A 25471-nucleotide genomic window follows, 5' to 3' on the forward strand; every position below is an offset into this window, starting at 1 on the left:
CAGAGACAGATAAAGAGCAAGAAAAAATAGGGGTAATTTTAAAGTTAGCAAAGTGTGTCTTGCCCTTTGAAAGAAGAAAGACATGCAGGGGTTAGGAAGAGTGTGATGGGGGCCAGGCTGCAATAATCCTACTGGGCCAGGTGGGCTTTCATTTGATCCCCTCTAGAGGTGGCTGTCCATGGGAGCAGCTTTGATGTAACAGGAAGACAAGACAACTGTCCCTTGTAGGGATAAAGAGCAGGAGCTGGACAGCTGTGGGCTCAACACAGGGAGCCTTCACGCACATCTTTAAATAACCTGACTGTGGCAAAGACATGAATCGCAAGCTACTTACAGTCATGTCATTAGCTTGGATGATAGATGGCTCACCTGTGTGTGTATCAAGACATGTCAGATGTGAACACATGTAAATGAAGTCTATGAATGAATGTACTGCGTCAAGGTGTTCCCAGTAAGGTTGTCGTTGTGGGTAGAAAATTCATATTCTGACTAAAAATGTAAAGACGTAATCACTGAGGGTAGTAACGTCAACACCAGGAGTGAACATTTCATTACCATGGTTAAAAGCATTACCACAGTTGGCAATGCCATCATAATGGGAAAAAAGTTTTCACTCTGGGTAGTAACCTTGCCACCATTGGTAGAAACGTCATTACTGCTGATAGAGAAATCAGCACCACAGGTAGAAATGTCACCACCATAGGTAGAAATACCATTGTTATTCACCTTGGCATATTTTGCACCAAAACTTAAGTGATAATTTAGACAGAACACAGACAATGCAATAGATTTTAACATAAGTTATAACTGGGGTTCCACTATACCTTCAATCTCGCAGCCAAGGAGCTCAAGTCGCAGGCCCATGCCAGCAGGAGTGGCCCTCTCTGGGTAAATTCTGATGAAACGGGTCAGCAGGGGCTCCACCATCCTCAGCTCAGGAGTGTCATAGTTGCTATTCCCTTCAAATATCTGTCAGGGAAAAGGAGAGAAGGTGGAAGGAAGAGGGACAGACAGAGAGGAAAGAGTGAGTGAAAAAAAATATTGCTGATAATGTCACTGCTGGGCGTTTGACTGATACAGCTCTCCAAACGCAGATACCCTGAGGCAGACGTCTTCCTGCCTTCTGAAAACCAGAAGTGGGGTGGAGGGGTGGCGTGTGCTGGATAGGTGGATGATGACGGGAAAGAACAGAAGATGACCAGATCTCTCTCATCTTGCTGACATCTAAAGCACAGCTTAGGCAAGTGATGCAGGGGGGCCATTGGCAAAGACAGCATGACACACACCTCTGTCAAAGGCAACTTTCGGCTCCTTCAACTTTGCTTCAAATCGTCCGCAAGCAAAATAATAAATGAGGGAAAAGAGGAGGATGTGGGGTGCAAGAGCAGCAAGCAAAGTAGCAGATAGAGGATTGATGGAAGTGGATTAATGGGTGTGATAACATGAGGAGGAGCCTAGTGCAACTTAGATGTTGGGACCCTCTCAGGCGAGGGGAGAGAGGAGGCTAACTAGGACAGTTGGGATATGGATCCCCCTTACTCCCTTCATAAATCAACCATCAGCCCATCTGGATCAGATTTATGCCCTGTCAGGGATGCTTGTAATTGGGGAAGGGCTATTGCAGCCCTTCTTGGAGGTGTGTGTTCGTGTGTATGTGTTCGTGTATATATATATATATATATATATATATACATTCTTTGTGTGTAAGCCTGTGCATGCATTGAGCAAAGTTTTGGCGTGTGTCTTCTGTGCGTGCGGTGACACTGGCAGATAAATCTTGTGCGTTCTTTCCCCTCTCGTCCTCGTCATTCCTCCCCTGTTTTACCCTGACTCCCTTCACCCCTCTTCCCTCTCTGGAGAGGTTTCACTTTCCATTGAAAGGGCTGAACGGTGTGTGTCGTGCAGAATACAAAGCAGGAAGAGAGAACTGGGAAAGGACTCTGAGAGACTTGAGATGCTTATCCTAATGTGATTCAAAGCACTGCTGAAATTGACTTGCAACGACTGCTGAATGACTCACAACTGCCAGGCACAAATCTCTGGTGAAAATGTACTAAATGCGTCATAATCTGAATCGATGTTCTGACGTATCTGAGAAACATTTTTAGAAGCATGTATTCAAATCATTTTCCACTGTAGGTAAAACCTTCTGGTTTGTGTTAGAAATCAAACCTTCAATTCCTTGAAAGAACTTTGCCTAAACTTTCGTTCTTTGGTTAGGGTTATGCTTCTGATTTGTTAGCAAAACTGAACAAATATCCCAGTGATTTTGGACATCCTTGAGCATTGTTCAAGGTATTGTATCTAAGGGTATCTTTGAGGACATGCAAAGAAAAACTCTCACCTTTGGCTTGTTCCCATTGGTGTCCAACACCATTCTCCAGTCGGAGCCATTGTTGGTGTAGCCAAGACGGAACTTCTTCATGAAGACCTTGTTCTCACGGTGCTTCCCTCCCTGGATGATCAACCCCTTCACCAGCTTCTCCTCACCAAGATCCACCTGCAGCCATTCGCTGGTGAAGGGCTGGGGCTGGGGCAGCAGGGTCCACCCCGTCCTGCTGGTTAGCAGGCGGGCGTTCTCTGGTACCCAGCTCCGGTCCGTATGGGAGGATGCAGTGATCTGGTTGTCAGTGATCAAACCTGATACCATGCCCAGCATGCCCGAGCATGGGTACTCTGAAAGACAAAAGGGAAAGCAAATGGTGCTTAGCTTTTTGATACAAACTAATGAAAACCTGCAGAGATGAAGAGTACATAGGCAACAAAAGACTTGATCTCTATGCAAAGGCTTGATGTTCAACATCATTTACCATTCTACAAGTCTTGTTTTACTGAGTTTGAGGTTCATATAGGGGCAACAGGGATAGTGAAAGTCAAAGTGAGGAGGACAATTCCCCAAACTCTTTGTGATGTTACTATGATCTCTTTCTCTTTCTCTCTCTGTCTGCAGATCTCATGCATACTAATTCCTCAGCCTGAAGCGGTTGTCTCCAGGCAGCCAATTAAAGCCCTCCTCTCAGTTGGTGCTTCCACGTCCTGCATTCTGGGAGTGCCTTTTCTTTTCATCTCCCTTATCCACCCCTCCTCCCTCTATAGACTCACTCACACACAAAAACACATTCTCTTTGTGTTTTATCTGTTGCTGCACTCATCTACCTTCTGCTCCACAGCTGTCAACATCTGTGGGACTGTGTCTTTCAATACTTCGTTGTTTCCTGTCCACATTTTCACACTTTCTTCTCCTTTTATTCTACTTCTCTGATCTTATCCTATCATAACGCTCTGTAGGTGTTAGCATCTTTGGATACCTTTCCCATTCATTTCCAAAAGGAGACAGCTGTTTTCTTATTTTTTCTCATCCTTTTTCTTGATGCTATCCCTCCATATCAAGAGCTGAACACGATAACAACCTGTTGCTTTAGCTCAGAAGCATTTGCATGTTTAAATCTGAATTTCTTAACTTTGCAGATCCAACCCCACAACTTAATAAACATTTCTAATTACCAAAGTACCAGTTTTTGAGCACCAGTGCCAGTTTGTGTTTAAACCAGTTTGTGTTTTGCGGGTGGTCCACATAAAAAAAAACAAATGCACTATTTTTTAATGTTAGACATGCATTGAATTTGGACATTACGTTTTAAAGGATTTATTACACTGTTGGACTGCCAGACTGTGTTGAAGGTAGGAAGACAGTATAATTTTTAAGGCTTCAATTGTATAGACTTGTACCTGGATTATTTTTTTGAAAATGACCACAATGACCGAAATGATGCGAGTCCAATCTATAGATACATATACTGTATTATTTGTTCATATTCATGTAACATTTAATAGTACTAGCAGTCTGTGAAACTTCTTCATATTTCTTGTAGGTTAATGGTACAATTTTAGAATGAGATATGCTTTTATACACTTCTGAAACACCTCCTCAGGGAGTAAAATATTCCAAACTGGTACCATATCTTTCTGCCTACCTTCAACAGTTTGTGAAGCCAAGTAGAACACACTGGAGCTAACAAAAGTTTCTCCATGTTGTAATTACCACTAGAAGTGTGACTTAGCAGCTTGTATTAGTGGTAAATCTTACTGTCTCTTCTTAACCTTCCTCCAATACTTAATCCCAAGACACAGTCAGGGACCTGTGGTAAGCAATAACATATTTACTATCTGGCTCCCACGGAGGGATAAATCCTGGCATCATTACATCTTCTGTGTCTGTATAAGACAGAGTGTGCACTGTGTCGCTGCAGGACTCAATAGTGAAGCTGCATCTGGGAAAAGTGAGCGAATACTTGGAGAACAAGGCCTCATTCAGACTTGTCTTTCTCTCTCTGGTTATCTAAAGCAGCTCCTATGCAGACCTGTGAGACAAATCTCTGGTTCTGCATTCTAGAAAATCGGAGCTCAAGGAAACAAACGGTGGTGCCGAAGCCTGTCGACTGTTTCTGGGGTTTTTCCACCTTCTTTCTTTGTCTTTGGCCAAGATCTGTTTGAGAGTGATCACAGGAGCTAGCCTCTGGCAGAGCAAAGCTAAGGCATTGCATGATGACCGCCATTGAAGTGGGAGGATATGAGAGAAAGGTATATATGTGTGTGACTGAAGGTGTATGTGTGTGTCTGATCTGAGTTTAGACTGATCTGAGTGGGTGGACTCCTCGGGTCATCTGGAGCTCTTAATCAACTTCAGCTGCGATCACAGAAGCTTCAGAGATGGCATGCACACAATGACACACCCAGAGGAACAAACATGTGTGTGTTTTTGGACTGTAAGCGTGTAGATGGTGACACATGGCTATGTTGGCCACATTTAGGGTTTGGGTGGAGCATCAGTGGTTCATCAAAGATATTTATACACCATGGCATATTTACAAACAACAGGGCGGTGGATCTTTTTATTAATGAGTAGCTGTTTGCATCAGCAGGGGCACGCGACCATGATGATTTAGGGAAAAACATATTGCAGTATTCTGGGGTACAACTCCACCTCTAAATCTGAAGCCTGAATTATGGTCTTGGCAACTAAAGTGGAAGGTGGGCACACAAAAAATGCACCATTGAATAGTTTGACATAGCTCTCCACCCCTAGTTTTTGTCACATTTTGGTGCACTGATTAGGATGCTACTATGGCAACACGTTTCAGGAAAAATGGAGATGCATTAAATATCTCTCCACAGTTCTTTCAACAAAAGTTTTTCAGTAAAGTTCTGGTATCGGGGATTCATAGCTCAAGCTAGAACGGAGTGAGTCACCGAGTTTATGCAGCCCTCGAGAGCCTCACAGTTTCTCTCTCTCCGACTGCACTACTAGCATGCAGTGGAGCTGGCAGTGTCTTCAGAGCACCAAGGGGTGCTGACGTCCTTACGGAGGCCCTGTGGTGACTTCAGTCCTGTGATGTATTTACGCTCTGTGCAGTGGTCTGGTCGTGTGCCTGAAACACACGCCCCAGCTGTAACCCTGCTATACCCACAGTGCCTTGTCTCTGCTATTACATTAACAGCCATACATATGTAATTCTGTGTAACTGCATAATTCCATACACACACAGAGCACTCGCACACTTCGCATATGAGCACATTTGGCTGGCTACAACTAATCCTGACCCAAACTGTAATCCAAGGCTTAATCCTGAACTACCAACACTGACAGAAAATGGCAGTTTTCCCCCTGTACTTGTAAGATATACTCCTTATCCAAGTACAGAAAAACAAAACACACAGGCAAGCACTAATTAACATTCAATACACATGCTCATAAACCCATAGAGATGCAGACAGATGTGCTAAAACCATATGAAAGTGAGCCACACACATACACACACCACTCATTAAAATAACAGAGAGAATAAGATGAGAAGAGCTTTACCAAAATCAGAGCTCTGCAAAAGACTGTGGCTAAAGAGGAGGCTGAGACCGGATCAGCAGGAGGGATGGGACCATATAGATACCACCCAGCTCCAGTTCTCTCTGCCTGCCAGCTGTTGGCTCCATTTATATTGAATGAGGTACATCTAAACATGGGGTAACATAAATAGATAATCCTCCTTCATGTGCCACTCCTCTATTATGCAGCAGCTTGCTTTAGCCTTAGAGCAGGCCTCAGAAATAGAGCTTCATCTTACACCTGGCAGAAGTAAGGTGTTTGTGCAACTGGGGCCAGCATGGGAAATGCCAAGTATGTTGCAACAAGAAGAGAGCTAAACCAACAAAAGGAACATGTGCAGAAATCAGAAATACAGTCAGTGGCATCATCTGATTATTGCATTTGAGACAATGTTTAGTATTTCATTAGAATATAACCAGAATAATATAGAGTTGTGTGTTTTCAGTGGCAGCTCTGGGCAAAGATAGAGCTGAGATGTGCGTGTATATATGCATGCCGATCAGCAGGGATCTCAGCAGTACCAACCTGATATCTTACATCCATACACCTCGAAGCGTAGTGCGATGCCTGTTTCCCAGGTAACGGGACGGATCCGGACAAAGCGCGTCAGCGTGGGTTTGGGCAGCATCGTCTTGGTAACATCTGTTGGGTTGGTGTTGCCTTGGAAAACCTGTGATAGAGGCAGAAGAAAAGTAAATTATTGACAGAACATGTTGAGTTGAGATGCACGGTGGAAATTTCTCTGAGACCTTGGCCACATTGAATCAAGAAACACAGAGCTAAGGCAGGGAAAGATTTACATTGAATCAGATTAAGATGCTGTGTCAAACTGAAAATGAAAAAAATGAAAGCAGGAGCTGAGTGATTGGTCAAATTGTGCATTGAGTCAAGGTACTGACACAGCGTTGGAAATCTGTTCTAATATAATAGTAATAATAAAATAATATTTAAAAGGACAATCTTTACGCTGTTGTGCTATGCTGTGAAACTTTAATAAATGAGACAAATGTCCCATATATGTAAGACTGATTAAACTGATTTCCACCCCTGAAATTGCCCAAGCACTTCCTCTTTGCGCCACATGTAGCAGCACAAATAGGCTGTGGCCTGTGACTGTGAAACCTGAGGCAGTATTTGTAACACTGACAAGACATGATTGGCTCAAGATGCCCTTTTTTGTCCTCTAGTTCCAGATTTGGTGGAGGTTTTACTGCAGTGTCTTGTTTAAAGGTCAGAGATGTCACTGTTCTCCCCTGGCGTCAGTTGACTGTTTACTAGCACCATACATTGAGGCTGACCACCCAGCAAAACAACTCTCCACAGTCCATCACAGTTCATTCTGTGTAATTGAATCACACCGGAGACCATACACCCTCCTGACCTCCCTGACAGGGTAGCTATGGGGCAGAGAGGAATCCAGCTGAGAGGAGCAGGATGGACAGACAGAAAGACAGATAGAAAGATAGCAGTTCAGCTAATCTAGGATGAACTAAAACACCACCAGGGCTGACCCATTAGTCCATACAGCCTGCCAAGCCCTCTGCATCCCAGTCTCTGAGCAATACCTGTCACCCACGTCACTAAGGGACCCTGTGACAAAGTCATCCACTCTCTTAAATGTCACGCTGAGTCTTGTCTCCACTAAAGTGGCTTTTTCCAGAGCTGCGTAAAGACGCCAAACTGCAGGCTCAGCATGTAGCAAATGGTGCCCCTCTGCACAAAAGCACTTTAGAGTCCAGAGAAACACAAGTCGGGCTTACCACGGCACCTTTAAGGCCCCACTTTACAGAAGGGACTATGTACTTTGGAGAGACCATAAAATAATCAGGCCTAGGGGCATGTGTACACAGCAGCACGAACACACTTGTTTGGATGCTCTGTTGCTGCTGAGAACTTTTTTGTTCCACTTGCGGCCTCGCTCTCTTTCACACAAAAATGCCTTGTGGTATTTACACGTCACACAACATGAGAACTGTCAGACACACACATGCCTCTCTGACTCTCCGGATGCCAATAGTGGAGGGTGTGTTGGCCTCCAGATGGACAAAACCTAGTCAGTTTGACAGGCTGATCAGCAATCAATGGTTACAGCCTGTCACGCTCTGGTTTTCCACCTCTACCAGCTGCTCAAACATGACAGCCTCTCCTGTTTCCTTCTATCCCTATCCCCTTTAACTCCTGTTTGTCAAGTCTTTAGTCATCCCTGTTTCTTTTACGACAAGTTGACGGGTGTCTGACATAAAACAGAGGCTACACTCCTTACATAATCCTCTCTATGGCTACTGCAGTGCTGTATTAGTAACCACAGTCTGTGCTGGAAATACCATCCACTTAAACAGACAGTGGATATATTACCATATAGAGAAAAGTGTATAATTGCACGTTGGGAGACAGAGACTCAAGCACATATGGCTGGGTATTCCCCCTTTTGTTGAGCTCAAAGGCAACTTGGAACAGACCACAATTCAAGTCAGCTGGCTGCATTACCGAGACAGGATATTCCAAGTGCAGTACATGTGCAGGGGTGGTTTTTATGACACACATTTATGTCACTGGTCAGGCAGATGCAAATATAAATTATTTTCATTATCTACTCTGCTCTGATAGTCTTATGTAGAGCTAGAGGCTGCAAAAGTATCTAGAAAAGTTATCAGAGCTTCACGCATCCAGATAATCCCTTTTTTTCACTGCAAAGTAAGTTAGCCTCATAACTCAGAGGCTAGAGATGATGTCATTAGACCACTGCTGGCTAATAAAGCTCTTATCACACAAAAGTTGAGGAATAGGGTATCCTACCTTTTGTTTGGAGCCTTCTTTCAAAGTGATCCAGTCCTCTCCATTAGAGCTGACGTCCACTTTGTAGGACTTGACAAAGTAAATCCTCCGGGTCTCCTGGGAAATGGCGCCCTGGGTGCCGATGGCTGAGACGAACCGCAAGAACCCAAGGTCCACCTATGGAGGATAAAGAGAGAGAGACAACTGAGGAAAAAGCTGCCTAAAATGATTAATCGTGAGAAAATTCCGCAGGAGCTGTAAGAATGACAAGTGTTTTTTCCCTTTCAGTGTTTAGGAGAATGCTGATTAACTGGAGCAGCTACAGCTGAAATATAGTGCTCTATGTCTATTCAAATGCATGAATAATTTTGTAGAAAAGGCTTTCAATGCACGTTCTGCATTAATAATGCACTGACAAGCTGGAGAGTTAAAAATATAACCCCACTATTAGAATCACCTCTGGCCATAGACTCATCAGCTGCTACCTGGAATTTAATAAACAGCAGTGAAATGATATTCACATTAATGAAAGAGACACAGGATGACAACTTAATTTCCTGAGATGGGAGACAAGAGCTTATTGGATAAAAGTGAATGTTGAATAGAGCGGGGTCTGCAATCACATTATCAGAACTGGTCAGGAGGAAAGAGAGATACAGATTGAATATCAAATATTGTGCCTTAAAAATATGCAGGGCTTTATAAAGTAATCATGAACTGCGGGAACATTACTGGAGGGCTATTATATTTTCACATGGAGACAGCCAGAGGCGGTGGGGTCAGAAAGGCATGTGAGTGAGTGTCTGGGTGTATGCCTGTTTTGTAGTCGCATGCATATATTTTTGTGTGTGTTTGTTGCATTCAGAGCTGATGCTGGGTAGAGAAAGTCACTGGTTTGCATCAGACCTGGTAAAGGAGAACTGTGTCTGTCTGCCAACCACCATGCCTGTTCACAACCATGACCATCACTGTTGGAAAGGTTAAACAGACACAGACACAGTCATCTATATGTCACCCTGGCTTCTTTTTCTGTGGTAAGAATACCTTTTTAACTGGCTTTTGATTATTGTTAATGATGCTGTCTGTTGTCTAACTTCACTGGGATCATAAGGGCCTGACTGGGAGCCTGGATGTGAGGTCAGCTATTACTATTTCTGAGACACACACGGAATTTTCAGCCACAAGTGATAACAAATCTGCTCCCTTTGACCTCTGTGGAGGCTACTTAACTCCACCGTACCATCCCTTCATCCACAACAGATGAAAAGCGTGGGTGTGGTGTGATACTGAAGGGCTTTCAAAGGAATACTAACTCATGCTAACAATGTATGAAGCAGCATGCTTAATTTTAACAAGCAATAACACCGTATCTGACAGGCTGAGCTGACGTTAATGAGGAGTAATGGTGTTGCGTGCAGACACCACTAAAACACAGGACTGATGCAGGAAGCCAGGGCGTTGGTGGAACAGGTTTCCAGATCATGATGAGAGATGAGGCCTTTGATGTTGACGCGAGATGGGCTCGGGCTGTGATAGATGGCGACCAGAGTCTTGAGTAGATTACTGAATCGACGCCGTGGAGATCATCTGTATGTGCATGTGCAAGGGTGTGTAAGAAAGAGCGAGAACAGTGAAATCCTTTACGTGAGAGTGAGCAGACAGACACAGAAGCGCGCACATATTTAAGAAGATCAAAGCCAGGGTGATCTGTCTCCAAAGATCTCCAAAGAACTCCAGCATGTTAAAACCATACAGCCAGCTAGCTTTGTCTGCCAAACTTTATGTACAGTACTGTGCCACACTTAATGACTCAAAGCAAAGAGCAGGAAAGGAACATCTGGATGGCACAGAACGCTGGTCATTCCTACTCCTCAAATTCACTTCCAGAAGTAAAAAGACATAAACAGATGGGAGCAATAAATGAGGTTCCACCATGCTCTTCTCTCACTCTTTCTTCAATACTCAAAGGATTTGGATAGATGGAGACTAACAAAAAAGACAGTCGCATACAGAGACAGAATACTTTTGTTCCTGTCTACAGGCTCAAGAGGCTTATACAGTAAGTCCCAGATTTCTTTTGGGTCCACAAATAGAGGCAAAATCAAATCCCTTCAGCTTCAGACGGTTCCCATTTAATAACGCAGGAGCTGAATTCCCCTCTGTTGGGTAAACGGCCACGTGCCAGCACTGGATGAGGAAAGCATAGTGGATGGCAGCGAGGCCTGTGCGTATATTAGCCGAGGCAGGTCTTACCCATCTGTGTTGAAATGGCCAGCCTGTCTCATTTCCAATCTGGACCAATGGCAAAGCAGCTTACTGAAAAGGCTCACGTAAAAAAAGTCTAATAGGAAGACTTGGCCTTAGGATGTTTTCTCTGAAAGGATCTCATTAGGTGTAATGGAGAAGAAGAGCCGCTGGGAATGAAATGAGTGGCGAGGCTAATTGGGAACACTCATGGGTGCTCAGACTCAAACAATCTCAGAACCTGAGCATACTGAAATATTGGTGGTTTGAAGAGGGATGAACTGATATATGACTTTAATCAATATTCTGGGCCAACTGGAAAGCTTTTTTGGTAAATTAATGTTTTTATTTAAAGGGTAGTCATTTTCTCTACCATTTGATGGGTGTGGTGAATTGCCCAGTTTTAAAGAGCTGAAAACTTGAACACTTTCATCACTTGTGGTTCAATAGCTTTAGGGTCAAACAAGCCATAGAGATCCTGGGGCAAACAGAATTATTGTAATTTTTGAAGGTTTTTTTGGCACAAAAGCTAAAATTTAATGATACCGAATATACGCGGCTTGAGTCCAAAAGTGGCATCAGGGTAAGCTGTGACGGGATGTGACGAGGGGAAAAATGATGAAAGAGCGCAGGAGGAATGGAAAGAGGAAAGATGAAGAGAAGAGTGAAGAGGAGGAGGTTGGGAGGGGAAACAAGCTGCTGACGGTGATGCCTTGGAAGATGTGAAGGACAGAAGCATGGGGTCTCCGGTGAAAAAGTGCACAGACTAGATCAATTTCACAGACACAGGCTGATAACAGTGCCTGGGTAATGAGCAAAGCATGATTTATTAATGGGTGCTTGTTGGAGGCAGAGGAACGAGGCAGAGGCTGCGCTAACAGGCCGGGATAACACGGGTCAGGGAGAGAAGATGGGCTGCCAGGACGCTTGGATGTAAAGCACTGTCCATCCCACACCACAGAGACCACAGTGAAAACAAACAGGCCCAGATAATGATTACTAGTGGGACTCCTTTTAGCCCAGAGACACAGACAGCACTAGCTGACCTATATGCATAAACCAACATTTGGAAATCGCAAGCAGTGCACAGTGGATCTTGGGGAAATATATCACTCTCAGATGATAAACTATTTGTCATTAAGCCCTGAAAGGCTGAATCATGCTTAATGGGTGATGTAATCATTGCGCAGAAAGGTGTAAATTATGACTCCTAATAAGCCTCTGTAGGGATGTGCTGCATTTTGTGAGTTTGCTGATCTAACAGAATGAAGCTTGTGTCTGATCCACATTTACCATATTGTTATTTCTCCTATGAGAGTGCGTATTTGGACTGAAGCCCACCTATAGAAAAATGACACTATACATTCTGGGCATGCTAGTGCACAGTAACTCATATCTGGAGGGGCACACACACACACATTCTGAGCCATAAACATGCCAGGCAGGGTAAGAAATCACCCAGACTTCTCAGAATCTTTCCATAAAGCAACCACAGGCTGATATGTGGGCAGGACTTCAATGTGTCCCTGTCTCCCAGGAGCTTTTCCTGCTCCAGCATTGTCCAAAATATGTTTTTTCTCTGTGTATGTGTGTGTGTTTTGGGTGTTCTCTACCTTCCTGTTGTGAGGCAAACTGATGACTCAAAGCCCCTTGCCTCCCAACAGCCAGTGTACACGGCTCCAGTAGTTTCACAGACTAATGAAACCAGAAAGGCAGAAAAAGAATTAGCCGTGCTCGGGCTTGTAACATCCACCAGTTAAAGCCTGGTGCGCATGCAATTAGCTCAACATACTGAAATCCACATCAGGCATTTGAATGAGGCGTATATATGTGTGTAAGTACAGGAATAAATGATGGGGAATGACAGACAGACGGTGTATTTATGTATTTATGTGTGTTTGTACAAGTTTGAAAGGATTATTTTCCAATTACCCCTCAACAGCAGTGGCAGCTGTGGGCATGATCATTAGGTCTATCCGATACTGTAGTGTATTGTCTCTGTGCTGTATGACTCAGAAGTGCGCAAGGCCACATGATATGTATTTGAGGCTAAAGCCTAGTCATTGTTGTGTGGGTGCAGTGAGGAGACATGCGGTTTGTAAGGCCGGGGAGGAGGGACGTTCAAGAAACAGCAAAGGCTCAAAAGCTTTATCTCTCGCTGCTTGATTGGCTTATAATTGAGTTGCCAAGAAGTTGTATGCAGCAATCCGTACTCTGGGAGAAGTTTACCGAATACTCTCTTTTAAATCCATTTCTCTGCTTCCACAACAGAGGGGGGTGAAATAGCTTCCCATCTGTGTGTGTGTGTGTGTGGGCTGCTGACTGAATAACCGAGGCCTCTGGGGAATGAGTTTATTCGTTTTCCCTCACCAAAAACAACAACAAGAGAATAGCTGAGGGTGAGAAAGGAGGGAGCGCTCGTCTATGTTACAAAGTCAAAAAGCAGCTGGTAGACATAGACAGGCCCCCATCCAGGAAACAACCTCTGGAAATGCTTTATGGATCTCAAAGGATGGTATAGTCAGAAAAAAGATAGCCTGAAATAATTCCGGGCCATCAAGTAGATGCAAAGCCTCTAGTCACCTGTTTTTTTTGCATAGAAAATCTGATTATAATATCCTTTGTATGCTAATGAGAGAAAGCTGACATTTTTGTGAACTGACATACACACAGCTACTTTACTATGCAGCTAAAGAGACATGTTTCTAGCCCCAGATGCAGTATTTCTAAACCAGCTTTTAGCAATCTGTTCACTAATTTCACCTACTTTGGTGGCGGAAGCTTTTTGGAATAGCTCCATTACCTGAAAGTGTAATTAATTCTCCTTTCATGAAAATTGTATTACTCAAAAGCTGCAGGACCTATGAGCTCCACTCACGACCTTCCATTTATCACAATATTCACCTGACAGAATTACAGTTTATTTTTAGCCCTCGACACCTCTTCAGTGGCATTAAATTATGCAGGTCTTCCCATGCGCTGATCTGTTCATCATCATCTGTTTTCCTGACAAAGAGGGATGCATAGGTTGGACGACAGCTATAATGAAATAAAAGGTTGTCTGGTTTGTTGTGTGTGAAGTGTGCTCGGTCTCAGATATGTACTGTTGTTGCATGATTAAAGATTTCAGTCCCAGCTATTAAAGGAAACATTTTAACGGTCAGGTTTTAAGATTTCCTTCCTTCTGAATCATTTTTAAGACTCTTGCTCCAGGGTCATTCCCATCCTTTCAACACACACATGACTAACACTCTGAGTAATGATTATGAAACTAAGAAACGATGATCAGGAAGGAAAAGACGGCGACCCGAAGGTATGTCATGTCTGGAAGCTGCTTGATGATCCTTTCCCAGGATATGCAGCTGTGGATGACCGTTTAGTGATGACGACTGACTACAAGGGCTCATGGGAATTTTCCTTGTCTATAGTGCAGACACTGAAAATGACACTGATTACGGCTGAGCTGGGTTTTTGTCTCAGGGTTCTTATGCAGCGCTGTTTCATTTCATTACATCATGCCATCCCTCATTTTTCGATTTCTAGTCCCTCTTTTGGGCTACTCCACTCGAGTGTGGGTCTCTATCCTTTCATTGATTTTCCAATTGAGAGCGAGGCCTGGGAGCAGCAAGGCACAGACAGCATCCATTGTTTCCATTTGTACAACATGATGATGATCTCACCGGCAGACGTATGCCAGCCTCCGCTCCCCTGCTTTCGCTAGACTTCATCAACTGAGAAGCTGCTGTTAATTACCAGTCCATATTCTAATTACTCATCACTCTGCACGGCGGTAAGCCCTGGAACGGGGACAGAAGTGAAGAGAGAGACAATGGCAATGAAGGGGACATTTCTGCAACTCATTGACCTGGGGTAATTGAAAGCACATTTGGATCAGAAGGAAAACAGGATATGGCAGAGTGAGCTGGTTTAGCGTCTGACGTTAGCCTCTGCACTCTGGGCTGTGGAAAAGATAAACGCTACGGTGGCCAGAGCTGTGTTTTCATTGAGGAAGCGTGCAATTAGTGGTCGTTTGGTTGGTCAGGCGGTGGAACGCAACCTGTTATCTTTGCTAAGTAGCCCAAGTTTCACAGTGCAGTTTGCCTTTCTGGATCGTATGAGGAAATACAATGTTTTAAACCTGTGACAAGTTTGTCTGTAAATGGTTGACTTTACCCTGAGATTAGTATCACATGCGGGAGATAAAGGAGCATATTGTGTAAACAAACACTGATATGCTTTTCTCATGTTTAGTGTTTTCATCTATCAGACAAGCAAGATTAAAGCAATTCTCATATGACAAGAGTAAAGGGACTGACTATCTCCTCTTATGATTAAACAATTTGCGCTATTAGAGACATATAAAGGCTGATAAATACATAAATACCGATGAAGTAATCAGGGATAATGCATACTGGCAAGAAGATTGAAGATAATGGCAGGAGCCATTGCAGCTAAATTATAGATATGGAGACCATAATCAACTCAAGCTCATAAGGGTAAAAAACCCTAACCTAGTGTATGGGATAACATGTACTGTATATTGGCATTATGAGATGCTCAATAAAGAGGCTTTCAGGTATTGACAGTTGGGTTCTGTCCAAGACAGTGTAAATTATTCATGTTGTGCGTATGTGCGATCAATGGCAGCTGCCTGACAGAGATCCAGTCTTGCTTTTATTGCATCATTCAGATGATGTGGTGACTCTCCGTGACCATCAGATCCTTTCTCCGACATATTTGACAAAGCCATTCCACAATATGTCAGCCTCTTAGCAATTTCCTCTGTCACGGTCCCCGAGGAACCGTTAGTTTTGAAAACAAGATGCAGGTACTTCCTTGCCAATGTTATGTGTCATTCAGGTTTTCCTTGTGGAACTAGCCTGAGCTCATAAAGCAAGGATCAGGCTCTAAGCTGGGTAGTCTGCGGCTGTACCCTCATTTATTTTTTGCTGCAACCTGCAGAGAACCCCGCTGTTCATCCTCTTAAGCTTCAAAGACGTCCATGGCTCACACAGGCAGATAAAATACAGAAATCTCCATCTACGTTGATGTAGATTTGTAGACCTGAATTTTCAAGAGGAATGAGGAGAAGAAGGAAGGAAGAGAGGAATGAAAAGGAACAGATCTGAAAGGAACAAGGAAAATTATATGAAGCCCTGTTTTGAAGGATTATTGCCCCTTTCTTTACTCCATCCTCAAGCCGCAAACCCCCTCAAAAGGACATCTGTCCATCTCTGTGTACACCAAAGGGCTGATTAATGGCCTGGCTAACCCAGCGCTCAATGGCGAACCACACCACACCAATCTAATTACCCAGAGAAGAGTACACAGACTCTAGCATCTTGCCCTCCTCCACTCCATGCATCAGAATGAGGCAGCATTAAAATGGACGACAAATCTGGATTATGTTTGGCAAAAAAAGAAGGAACGCAGAGCCAAGGAAAGTGCCCAGGAATCAAAAGGCTGCCTGTCATGAATAATAAAACCGTCTGCCTCAAACTGTTGTCAGGGAATGATAATGAAATAAATAATGAATTGATTACTATGCATCTGATGGTGCACTGAGATGATTTGAACGTGCCGTGAGGGGGCCTGAGTTTGTTGCAGCTCCACGGACAGGCTTAATGAAAGAGGAATGAAGAATTCTACTCTTTTAATGCCACTTGTGATAATTGGGCTTCTGCTCAGAGTGCTCGGCACAAGTGCATCGCACTCCTTAGAAAACATAAATTATGTTGCAACCACAGACTTGGCTCTTTCGCTACGTTTGAAATTATAAATTAGAAGAGCTCCATTCAGTGTTTTGATCTGATTAGTATTGGGAAATCAGGATACCCATTAGAGCACATCCCTTTAAAATCCAGATTTTACTGCCAAATCAAATCCTCAATATGATCAATACTATAGCAGGGATAGTCTTGAGTGGCAACAAATCACTGTGATCACTTGTAATTTCCGCTGACAAAAAGGCAAACCGGGATAGAGTAGCCTTCAAATCTATGCTGTTACCCTTAACACACATGTTTGACTATGAAGAATGGACTTTCCATTCAGAGAGACAAATGCTTTAACGCAACACACTGTCCAACTGCTAGAAGAAGTGGTAAGGGAAGCCATGTTTCCTCCTGATCCACTCAGATGCATGCTGGGTTCCTTAGGACAATATGGACCCTGCCAGACCCTCCTACATGGGAGAATGCATGTAAACCTGCACACATACATGCTCAAACACTGATTAAATTAGTCTGAAGGAGCAACAGGGGCCCTCAGGACAATATTTTCATTGCAATAATAAAGGAAAAGCTTGCTTATGGCCCTCCCCAAGCAAATATTTGGCTTTGGATCAGGTCTGTTATTCATCCCCTGAGGAATATGCTGGGGCCAAACTTTTCAGCAATGAAGCAAAGACTGTAGAAAAACAGTAGAAAAAGAAAAACAGTCTGGGCATTTACAAGGCCTGGAGGCTTTCGGTTAATAAATCAAACATGCTCCAAATGCATCTAGGTAGTGCCGCTGTGGTTGTGTCACTGGGGGGTTTGTGTTGTGAGTGGACTTGGGATATGTCACTTATCCCCATCTGGGGATGGAGGAACTAAATCCTTAATCTTTCCACATAAAGTTCCCCTGGTGGGTGATGATCGCTTTGTGTAGATAAACCAGCAGACAGAAAAAAATATGACTGTTTGTGTGTTTGAGAGTGTGTGTGTGAGGCTAGGCAGGATGCCTGGACTAAATCCCAGCATCCCCACAGGCCACAGTTATTAAGGAAAAGGAAAGTTATCAGGTAGGACAGGAAGACAGAGGGAGAGAAAAGACACAGACAGATAGGTAGACAGTGACAGAGAGAGTGGACACAGGCAATTTTTGTGAGGCGTGGACTCAACCACCCGGAGGTCCATCAGGACGGCGACATTCATCATCGAAATTGTTGGGTCTCGTCAAAGCGTTATGGAGAAACTGCACCTCCAGAGATTGAAGGACAAACACAGGACACTCCTACTGTGTCAAGCAGGCAGTAGTCACTTCGAATACTGCATACACCCTCAGACTGTGACTCACCTCCAAAAACATACTGCAGGCAGTTGGCGACTTGTTCTATACTGCCATGGTTTACTTTTCAGATATTCTCTACCTTTCCTTAGTAGCTGAAACTACCTTTAAAGCAATTATCTGTGGTATTTAAATCAAATAACCCTCCTAAAATTCAATAATTTCCTCTCTATGACATGTGGTACCTGTATCCATTCTTTGTTTGAGTCCTCTGCCGGTGTCCATGCATTTTCATAGTAGTTGAGTCTGGATCGCTCTGGGGACCAGCTGGGGTTGTACTGGGATGAGGCCATGACTTGGTCTGATGTTATCTCTCCCGATTCCATTCCCAAAGGGTCGCTACAGTCAAAGTCTGAGGGAGGAGGAAAAGGACAGATAGGAGGTAGAAGAAAAGAATGAAAAAGATGTTTAGTTGAATTTTGAGCACCAAAAGCATCAGGATGTACCCAGCATGTGCTTTCAGTGTCCCCCAGAATCAGAGCTCGTCTCTGGGGAGGAGGACACCACACGACAGGCACTCAGCGCTGCAGGCTGGAAAAGAACAGCACATCAGCGACGCCTCAGTAAATTCTTTTTAGTTTTTAATGGAAGCAGGATGGAAGTGTTCCGCATTAAGATGTCAAAATATCTTCATAAAACATTCAGTGTGGGCTAAGTTTATGCCAGTATTAGGCATTAAAGTGACTTTCACTCCAGTTATTTCTTCCACTCACTGGATCTGTTTCACTCACCTCCCTGTGGGCAGTTTATCTTTTTTTGCACACAGTAACCTTTTTCCCAAATTTGGTCTCTTGGGGAGTTTAGGTACGTTTAGTATTTGTACTTTAGGGCCATATATCACACTCAGTGGGTCAGCTTAGGGTCGGCCTCTCCAACCCCTGGAGGTCAGACATGCTGGCACTACTGCAGCAACGGTTGGAGCGAACAATCTGACCTTTTGATCTGGGCAGATGTCGTATAATGTCACCACAACAACACAAAGGTATGTGAAGGCACACTTTCACACATTCATGTGGACCATTATTCTACTTATTGTTTATTTACTTTTTCGCCTAATGGTGAAGTTGATCATAAAGCACCTAGACAGTGTTTCAAACTGTTAACCCTTCTGTCACGAGCCCTCTTCTCATAACACAAGGCTACCACTGCCATAAACATACAGTTCTTTGCCCAGAAATGCAGTCATGTGCTTGTGTGTAAATGGACACACACACACACACACACACACACACACACACACACACACACACACACACTCAGAGGGCACAGGATGAGGAGCAGTGTGGAACTGCTATGTGGATGCTGCCTATGAGCTAACACAGATGGTCTCCCCATCTGCCACACTGCTAGCACACCTCAGTCACTGGTCAGCGTGTGTGTTTGTGCTTTATAGTGTCAATGCACGGTTGCATATGTATGTGCTCATGCGTGCGAGTGTGTCAGAGTCTCAGTGTGAGGCTGAGAAAACTGTCTCGCACCTTTCCATTCTCACCGTTGGCTCTCTTTGAGAAGACTGCCTGTTCTTGTCAAACTTTTGTACTCAGACCCACATCATCTAGATTACTGGATCATGATCAACAAAAACACGAAGAGGCGTTTAGTGGTTGCTAAGGACGGTATCTGATTCATGTGGGTTACCGACCAAAGCGGGGTTGATAGCCGTGAAGATAGTCAGGGTGGCTGGATGAGTGAGGAGAGTGATTGGAGAGAATGAGAGCAAGAGAAATGGGGAAAGAACCAAAGACAAGGCCTCCTTTCATCACCTTATCGCGTCTCATCAGTAGCTTTCAGCTAGAGTCTACCCTTCCCCTTGCCATGCAGAATCGAGAAAATCCACCGTGTATTATGCATAAAGGGATTATGAAAGATTCAAGTCTGGAAGAGCGCACACGAAGTTTGGAGATTCTTTTTCTATCTTGGATACGTCTCGGTCGGTGATGTAATACCAAGCAACTCATGTAAATTAAGGTATTTACTGATCACGGGTCAGATATTTCACCATGCCTCTTAATGGTGAATGTTAAAAGTTGATTTGCGTAATCTGATCTTAGATGTGTGATTAAAGCGACTCAGGTAACTTGGAGGAAACTAAGGAAAAATGACATCAGCAGTCATCGCTGTGCTCATTACTGTGAGGCGGGGTTGTTTCGGTTGTTGTGTGTGTGTGTGTGTGTGTGTGTGTATTCGGCTTATATCTTCCCTTTGGGCTAGACAAAAATCCTTTTTGGAGATGATTAGTAGATTTGTTGAGTGTCATCCATCTCTATTGCTATTCAAAGACTGACTGTGTGTGTGGGGTGGTCTAGCCTCTGGACAGATTTATGACTCCTACCAGCGCTCGTCTTTCTTAATGAAATGTTTAGTTGGAGCGTTGTGCAAAATGGGGTCGGGGGGTCGAGCCCTGTGACGACGATGCTGCATGTAAAAGCCCTAGGGGTGTGTGTGTGTGTGTGTGTGTGTGTCCAGGATGGTTACTGGTGGGGAAACTGTCTTTTGGAGCCTGACTGGGGCCGGCAGTGTGTAAACATCTTGTAAACCATGGGAGGCAGAGTTGTACCCTGTAACACATTCTCTAAATGAAGAAGCAGGAGGTGTTTATTTAATAACTGTTAAACTCTGTTAAACGTGTGGGAATTCGTCATAATAGGACCATGTGTGGCTTCAGTTGCAGACAACATCTGCTTCTTACTTGTAGTAATATGCCTCTGGGGGTTACTTTATTGCCCTCTAATTCTTATGCAACTACCCAATTTCAATTCAGGCTCATTCAATCCAAAATTTTATTCCATTGATCAAATCTCTCTGGATTGTGATTTCATTTTGATTTCTACCTCAATATATAGATTTTTTGCCTATGTTATTTGGCTACCTCTGCTTCAGCCTCCCAGACATACTGATTTTCAGTGTTTTTATGCGAGCTCACCCTCTGGAACGGTCCTTTCGATTACAGTGAAGTTGGCAGAAAAGCCTTCCTTAGCGATGGCGCTGTCAGTGTTGATTGTCAGTGCCAGGATGCCCGTGTAGGAGATGATCCTGCCTGGGGTGTTCTGCCCACAGTACCTTCCAATGTATGGACCGACTGGAGGCAAAAAGCAACAGGAGAAAGAAAGGAGAGAAAAGCACAAACATTATCACTTGGGTTAGACTTGGGTTAACTCAATATTTGTTGGTTTGCCACAGCCATGTCACACATGGTTTTAACTACCAACTGTCCCCCATGGAGGTGTGAAAACTACTGTGTCAGTGAGGTATGGCACCGGCTGCATTTTTTTACCCAACCCCGTAAAAATGCTTAAGAAAAGACTCCCAACATTCCATGCCATGTCGGACACAGAAAGAGCAAAGCGGAAGAGGGGCCTGGTGCGGGCAGATCACAGCCTCTGTCTATTTGCTGGCTGTAAATTCCTCAGACCTCCAGTCTTCCCATTTCTTTAGACTTGAGGCGGACACAGCCATGGCCGAGTGAGTTTTGTGAAGGAGACCAAACAAATAAAGACTGGGTAGAGACAATAGAGGAGCATTAAAAAACAGAGAGCAATAAAAGCACAAGAGGGGACACTGAGCAGACTGAGTGGAATGTGGAAGCAGGAGGGATGTAAAATGGGAGGTGGAGGGAGGAGGAACGTTAGGGGGAGACAGAGAGGCGGGGAAACATGGGGAAAGAGTGATGGGTAACAAGGGAAGGAGTGGGAGAGCAAGAGAGTACAATAACCTTGCCCTATGTTTCTGATGTGTGCTATGATCCATGCATATTTGTGAGTGTATGTTCCCGTTGGTTTGTAGGGATCTGCAGCTTATCTATGATTAGTAATGCTGTGATCAGCGACGAGTGACAGCCCTGCCTCCCTGTGGCCTCCTGTCATCCAAAACATGCCACTTCTAGCCCAGCTTCGACATGAAAGGCAAAGGCCAGGCCACAGGGACTTACAGGGCAGGGGTGTGATGGCTCAGATTAATCTTCATAACCCAGGTGCCCGGTGTTTGTGCGTGAGAATCTATGTGTGCTTTTAAATCCGCTAAGGCCTGAGCTGAACAAAAAAAAGCCATCTCCCGGATTATCTGCATGACTCCCCGCGCTATGAAATTTTAAAGAACCTCGCTATGAAGTCTGCGTCCTGCCTGCCTCTCCATTCCTCAGGGAAGAGGGACGAGAGAGTGGAGGTTATTCCTCCACAGCGCCTGTCCATCAATGTGTGCTTTGAGAGGTGGAGGGACTGAGAGGTGTGATTCCCACAGGGCTTCATGGAGGCCTGCATTTGCCCGGACATCTCCCACCTCTGCACACCCTGACGGCATGCGTGCCTCCAGCCTTCTGTGCTAATGCACTATCGATCCAGAAGGCACCACAGGAACCGCCTGGCAAAAGCCGACACAATTTTCCTCCCATGGCTTATTTTTATACAAGTCGGTCTGTCACATGCAACAACACTTGAAGGGTGTGATGTCACGTCAGTCTGAAGTGGTAGTGTCCAGTTTCTGCCCTGAATAGGCTCACCATTAGACAAAAAAGATTCTGGTGTATCTTATTCTGCTTCATTTGCGTCATAATTTTAGCTGAAAGAACGGAGAAATCTCTGAATTTTAATAAGTTGGAAGTAGCACAGGAAACGTTTCTTTTCCAGACCCCTGTGGTACTTTTTTTTGTTGCAAAAATATGTGTTAAAAGGTGATATTACTGTGACATATTCTCAGCTTTCCATGAGTTTGCAGGTCTCCTTAATCAACACAAATCTTGAAAATTAAACCTGTCCCACCTCTAGGGGAGAACATACAAATGAGTTATGGAAATAATTTGTGGAATCAAAGGTCAACTCTGCGCAGTTCAAATCTACAGAGGTGTGAGCTCAGAGAATACTGAGCTTTAAGTAAACTCACTTGAAAAGGCACCATGATTTACACTTCAACTTTATCACTTGGAGCGCCAGGGCAGAGAATACTGATGTGCACCAAGTCGAATGCTACTAGATATAATTCTTTCAATTTTCAGCCACTGATGGGTGAGAAAAACTTTCATCTTGTCTGAACCCAGGAGAATAGCCAGGAGAAAAACTGAAAACTTCAAGAGGTGATTTCGCTTGCTGAGTTCAAAGCCTCATCTCGGGCCGTAGAAGCATTACTTTGAACACTGCTTGCCCTCTCTCGCTCTGTCTCTCACCAGCTGATTTTTTTAGATGGATTTGAGAATGCTATTTTAAGGCAATATTTTATTGTGTGTCTGAATCTACGCGGGTGCTGCAGCCTTTGCTCAACCCTGCGACCAGGAAACCAGTGTCATTTCCTGCAAGATTGAATTGTGTTTTCCATGCATCAGGGCGCAGAGAAGCAACAGTTTAAACATCATAGCCTAGATTAGACCTTGAATTCCCAAATGTACAGACACTGACAAATCCTCCGGCACAATGCAGCCTGTGACAGAAAAGGGAAGGGATCTCGTAATCGGGAAGTGTTGGGCATTGAGTAACAACGGAGCGTTATGCTTGTGACGACTCTTGGGTCACTGCCAAGTCTGGTTAAGGCAGTTAGCCCACTGGCCTGGATAATGCCATCATATTTTAGAAAACCGTTCATTTCCTCTGAAAAAAGCAGTGAAGATGAAACCCACCTTCTCCCTTTACCACTACAGGATAGCAGATTTATAAGCAGTGGGATAATGTTGATTTCCCCATCATTCCTATACTAGCGTTGAAACAATCACTCACCTGTGTCCAAATGGGCAGAAAAATCTCATCAATCATTTCAACGATTACTTTTTTATAGCGGTGATATTTTCTGGTAGTTAAAGAAATGAAAAAAGCACACAATAGTAATACTAACAGAGAGGAAACTAGTTTATGATTATAATAGAGTAGCTCAAAAACACTGGATTTCGCTAACACTTGACTGAGAGGGAGTGAAAAGACACCACAAGCAGGTAACAACAAATGTGTCTGCTGAGAAAAGGTGTTGTTTTACTTTTGCGGTAAACCACTGAAATGTTGTCTGTGATATGCTGAAATGTAGTGTAATAGTAGTGCAAGTAGAAAAGAGTCATAAAATATGTCAGCTAACTCAGTAATGTCAGTTACACAGCAATATCCATCTAAAGTTTGCTAACATTTGCTAACAATAGCCACCATAGTAAGGCAGTAGGAGCAAAACCCACGACTATATTGAATTACAAAAGAGTGCATTTTGTGGCTTATGAATTTTTCATGAGTAGTAGAAAGATTGTTTCACTTTTTCTCTCTCACTTTAAATTCCAGGTAAAACAGATCATGCACAGCTCAGTCTTAACCAGCCCTGCTTGTATCTTGCTCACCTCCAGGGAAGCCATCCCAGATTTCCAGTCTGTCATAGCGGCAGAAAACACCAGCAGGGGGCGTCGGGTCAGGCTCCAGCTCGAAGCTCTCGAACTCCAAAATGATCTCGGACATCTTGGGGGAGAAGATCATGAAAGTGCAGTCCAGGTTGTTGGGGTATTTTTCTGGGAAACCGGGCGACTTTATGACACCGCTGTTGGAGGTGAAGTTCCTGGAGCATTCGGGACCTGCAGAAAGGATGAAAGTGATGAAGTGATCTGTTTCGGGTGGCTTTGTGTAATAGGTATTGAGAAGCTCTGCCTCCCAGCTGGTCTATTGAGGAGGACCGTTTATGGCCCATAGACAAGAGACCATCTTGATAGTTCTTCTATTCACTAGAGGCTACATCTGGGTCTCTCAACTCTCCTCTATGTGGTTCTGTGCCTTTTTTCATTCCCTTATGGTCACAAACATCACACTCCTTCATCACTGTGTGTGTGTGTGTGTGTGTGTGTGTTAAATCTGTTACTCCTGGAACATCTGGACTGTGAGTGTAAAGATTACTGAAGGGCCTCAATCACCAGAATGGGGAACAAACAGCTTGATTCACTCTGCAAAAACCTCTCCCTCTCACATACACACACACACACATACACACACACACACACACCCTCATCAGGACACGTCTGTGAAACATATGAGAGGTGCTCAGGCAAAATTACTGTGTCAGTGATGGAAGGCGAGGGCAATGACACATACATTAACACACACGCACTCTCACACACACTTAAACACACAATTTCACACAAGGGAAAGTCAAAATATTTATTCACAGCTCCCCGGAGAGCTGCCTTTCAGCTGATGAGGAGCATTAACACATTTTCCCATGTTAGCCACTTCTCAGAGCACAAGATTATGATTTAGAATGAGTGACGTGTGATAAAAAATCATGCTGCAAACAGCTGCAGGAACATTTTGAAGAGAGTGACAGACAGAGACATTAAGACATGTTCACTATGCATGCTCAAGCACTGGGCCAGATTGTTACCAAGCCTGGCTTCACACAAACACACACACATACAACATCAGGAAAAAAAGAGGACTACTGTCATCCAGGGCAATTATTTGGAGCCATTAGTGGCAGAAATGTGCCCAGGATAATGTCATTTTTATGCTATCCTGACAGCCAGCGTGATGGGCACAGATGGGGCAGATCGAAACCAAAATTGCAGGGAGTTATTGC

At 44.0% G+C, this 25471-nt stretch overlaps 1 protein-coding gene across 4 annotated transcripts in view; it reads right to left on the reverse strand.

Annotated features, from left to right (window-relative positions):
- The window catches only part of nrp1a (neuropilin 1a), a 60867-nt gene that overhangs the window by 8523 nt on the left and 26873 nt on the right, over nt 1-25471 (reverse strand). For all 4 annotated transcript variants that reach the window (XM_044176642.1, XM_044176640.1, XM_044176644.1 and 1 more), the window contains 7 exons: nt 24249-24476; nt 20874-21029; nt 18136-18302; nt 8678-8833; nt 6407-6551; nt 2345-2676; nt 825-969 (listed from right to left, as the gene is read on the reverse strand). In XM_044176642.1, the coding sequence (XP_044032577.1) occupies nt 825-969; nt 2345-2676; nt 6407-6551; nt 8678-8833; nt 18136-18302; nt 20874-21029; nt 24249-24476 (1329 nt within the window). The remainder of the gene's footprint in view (nt 1-824; nt 970-2344; nt 2677-6406; nt 6552-8677; nt 8834-18135; nt 18303-20873; nt 21030-24248; nt 24477-25471) is intronic.

This window comes from Siniperca chuatsi, linkage group LG19 (assembly GCF_020085105.1).
Source record: "Siniperca chuatsi isolate FFG_IHB_CAS linkage group LG19, ASM2008510v1, whole genome shotgun sequence".
NCBI lineage: Eukaryota > Metazoa > Chordata > Actinopteri > Centrarchiformes > Sinipercidae > Siniperca > Siniperca chuatsi.